We start from the raw sequence: 2,070 nt of genomic DNA, 5'->3' as shown, positions 1-2,070 counted from the left end.
GAAGTCGATGATGACCCAGCCAGAACACGTGTGACTAACTGTGACTTTTGTACCTCATTTTCTTGTATTTCATGTAAATCATCAGATTGTCTTAAAATCGAATTTGAACTCTGTCCTTGAGCATGCTCAGCTGTCATCTTTTCACAATCACTTGCCACCTCATTGACTTTGTTCAACATGCAACTGCTTTGAACATGACCAATCTTCCCACAAGTGAAGCAAAGAGAACTAATATTCTCATAAACAATCAGTTGCCAAGCTCCCCCAATCCATACTTTTGTAATCAAAGGTTGATTTAGATCAATCTCAATATATACCCTAGCATATCTCCCTCTTGTGAGTCAATCCGTAGCATAATCAACTCTAATTGGAGTTCTAGCTAGCTTTGCTATTTCAAACAAAGCTGACTTCTCATAATACTCAACAGGAAACTCTGTAAATCGAATCCAAACTGTCATCTTGTCAAAAGGAGTGTTCGATGGTCGAAAATTTGGCTTCCATTTTGAAGTCATCAAATAATGATCAAAAACAAACCATGGTCCCCCAAATAAAGCTCGTTCATAATCATCTTCCATAGTAAAACGGAATAGGAAAACATTGTGCCCCAAATCAATGGTTTCTAAACCCCCTTTAATTTTCCACATGATTCTTGCTCGAGTTGTCATAAAAGCAGGACGAATTGTAGTACCCAAGCACTTTCCCATGAGGGTCAAGTTCCACGGTTGTCTTAAACGAGTTAAAGTCACCCTGTCAAATTGAACAGATAAACTTGATTCTGGACAAATTTCTTCAGCTTCAGACCAATCAGTAGATGTTGCAACAATTTTCCTAGCCTCTTCAAACCACTGAGACGAATTTGCTACCACCTCCCTAAAAGAGATAGGGGGTGTAGATGTTAAAACAGAATTTTCCTTCATCTCCTGATCACACAAAGGAGAAGGATCAGGAGGATCAGATCCATCCACCATAGTTACCAAAGATCTAAATAACACTCTGAACTTTCTTAGAGAGAGAATCTAGAGAGAAGCTTAAACTATTAAACTATATTCACAAGAGGAAAATAAAATAAAAAAATGAAAATAAATGATTCAAACTTTATGCACAAAATGAAATTTCTATCACAAGATTCAAACTTTATGATTCCAATCAACTTAATACATGATTAAATCAAAAGTTTAACCAAAAATTCATGGAATTTAGTAACTCAAAGTTTCAATCACTTAAAAAAATTAAAGATTGAACCTATAGTACTTGGAAGCAACAAAGAACAAATTTTTCACACTTTAATGCAATGGCTTTGCAATTATGTGAAAATAAAAATGAAACTTTCAAGCACCAACTACTACCAAGTAACCATGCTTAAAGAGGTTTAAAATTGCGTATAAATTAAGGAAAGAACCAAATACATAACCACCATAAATATGCCATAAAGATTCAAGGTTAGAAAGACTTAAAATTTTTCGCCAAAATGAAAAATCCCTCGAAAAAGGCATTTCTGGTCGTTTTTTGGTTAAAAACACAGTGCTGAAAGGGTAAAACCATTTCAAGAACGCCTTTTCCACCAGAAATTCAATATTTTTGGGCGAAAATCTAGGTTCGGGGCGGAAATCAGCTATAATACGGGCTTAAAAATAATAAAACCGAGCTACTAATCTAATTAACAACTTAAAACCAGAAAAATTAAGCCATAAAAACACCTTGAAAAATATGATTATAAAAATAAATGAGCAAGGCTCTGATACCACTGTTGGGTTTCAATGAGTCCGACCCACCGTGGAAGGAAACCCAGGCCAAGATCACACTCACAATAATTATAACCATAAAGCATAATTAACTTAAACAACAAAATTAAGAAAAGATTAAAACCTTTGTCGCGTGCTTCACTCACTTAATTGAGCTCTTACTTCGAAAGCTCTTAGCCCCGCTCACACGAGGACCTCCAACGAAGTCCACCCGCAATCCGAGCACCGAAAATGGTTTATTGCTTAGCAGTTAGCTAAACCCGACCTTAAAACCCGAGTAATTAATTATGTTCAAAGATTTTCACAATGGTGATGCCTTTTTCAACAC

At 35.7% G+C, this 2,070-nt stretch overlaps 1 protein-coding gene across 1 annotated transcript; it reads right to left on the bottom strand.

Moving 5' to 3' along the window:
- Positions 1-341: 341 nt before the first annotated feature.
- On the bottom strand, positions 342-968 carry LOC145575498 (uncharacterized). The gene has a single exon (XM_081633361.1). The coding sequence runs from the start codon at positions 966-968 to the stop codon at positions 342-344; it is 627 nt and encodes a 208-aa protein (XP_081489487.1).
- Between the last annotated feature and the right edge of the window lie 1,102 nt (positions 969-2,070).

Source organism: Chenopodium album, chromosome 13 (assembly GCF_948465745.1).
Source record: "Chenopodium album chromosome 13, dcCheAlbu1.1, whole genome shotgun sequence".
Lineage (NCBI taxonomy): Eukaryota > Viridiplantae > Streptophyta > Magnoliopsida > Caryophyllales > Amaranthaceae > Chenopodium > Chenopodium album.
Note: the sequence above shows the minus strand (reverse complement) of the source record. Positions and strands in the feature narration are given on the sequence as shown.